This window comes from Gekko japonicus, unplaced genomic scaffold (assembly GCF_001447785.1).
Source record: "Gekko japonicus isolate JY-2015 unplaced genomic scaffold, Gekko_japonicus_V1.1 scaffold669, whole genome shotgun sequence".
Taxonomy (NCBI): Eukaryota; Metazoa; Chordata; class Lepidosauria; order Squamata; family Gekkonidae; genus Gekko; species Gekko japonicus.
In genome coordinates this window covers 481,197-482,501 of record NW_015167073.1, presented here as the reverse complement: position 1 = coordinate 482,501, position 1,305 = coordinate 481,197, and the positions used below count along the sequence as shown (strand labels likewise).

The window sequence follows — 1,305 nt, the reverse complement described above, 5'->3', positions numbered from 1 at the left end:
GAAGGATCAAATTTTTTGAGTTCAGTAGAAGCAGGTCATCTTTGCATATAGTTTCTCTGTAAATGCTAACCCCACGGGCAGAAACAGGGAAGATATACTGTGTTTGAAGCAAGACCCTCTGATGGGAGCAAGCCAATCAGAGGTGCAAGCCTTGCACACTCAAAGTAACAACCACAAGTTCCAAGGGCGGTGAAAGCGCAAAGCATCAAGGTCAGGCTACCAGATAAGGCACAGTGAGAAAGTGCAAGTTAACATTCCAGGACAATAAGATGTCCACTCTACCAACTTCCTTCCCCCACCAACCACCACCCAGTCTCAAATCTCAGATTTCTGGGCAAGGTAGTTGAGAGGGTAGTAGTTGAGCAGTTTCAAGTTTTCTTGGATGACAGATCCATCCTGGACCCATTCCAGTCCGGTTACCGCTCTGGCCATCGGATGGAGAAGGTGTTGGTCACCCTCACGGATGACTTCTGGAACCACCTGGATCGGGGCGGGTCAGAACTGCTCTTGCTTTTGTACCTAAGGGCAGCATCCGACACAGGGGATTACAGTCTTATGACCCACCGCCTCACCGACGTAGGATTACAGGGGACTGTCTAACAGTGGTTTCCCTCCTTTCCCCATAATCGGGGACTGAGGGTGGCACTTGTCAAGAGGGTCTCCCTGCAATACCCATTGGAATGTGGAGTGCCACAGGGGGCAACACTCTTGCCAATGTTGTTCAACATCTACATGCGCCCCCTCTCCCAGTTGGTCCGGGGGTTCTGCCTGGGTTGCAACCAGTATGCTGATGACACTGTTATGTAGTGGGTAGCCGCATGGATGAACGACAGACAACGACGTGGTGCATAGCACGCTTTATTAGCACACAACAAGACATGAGGATAAACGGCCGGCAGGCCAACTATATACACACCTGGGGACCGCCCCTGGTCACCATTGGTGGGTTCAAATCTCCCGCCACGGATCCCATTGGTTCCCCAGAGGAGGGACTAGGATCCTAGTCCCCATTGTTGTTCGGACTGAAGCTAGGGCATATGCGCTGGCCTCCGGTGGCGGTCAGCGGACACTACACCCCTCCCCCCATAGTCCGGACCTTGCCCTATGAAACATAGTCTTTCAGGTACGCTGGAGGCTGACGTACCCTTGCTGAGCGTCTGGGTTGCTGTGCTGGGGCCTCGGGAGGCCTGACCTCCGGAGCGGGCGATAAAGGTGGCGCCGGGGCTTCCGCGGCCGCAGGTTCGGGCTCAGGGGGCCTCTCTTCGGCAGACGGGGGCTGGGTGCCCCGGAGTGAGTTCTCTGGTG

The 1,305-nt window shown here is 54.8% G+C and overlaps 1 protein-coding gene across 1 annotated transcript in view; it reads right to left on the bottom strand.

Annotated features, from left to right (window-relative positions):
* Positions 1-416: 416 nt before the first annotated feature.
* The window catches only part of LOC107111727 (olfactory receptor 1009-like), an 11,547-nt gene continuing 10,658 nt past the window's right edge, over positions 417-1,305 (bottom strand). Inside the window, exons 3-4 of the mRNA XM_015412741.1 lie at positions 1,145-1,299; positions 417-519 (exon numbers count right to left, since the gene is read on the bottom strand). Coding sequence (XP_015268227.1) covers positions 417-519; positions 1,145-1,299 — 258 coding nt within the window. The remainder of the gene's footprint in view (positions 520-1,144; positions 1,300-1,305) is intronic.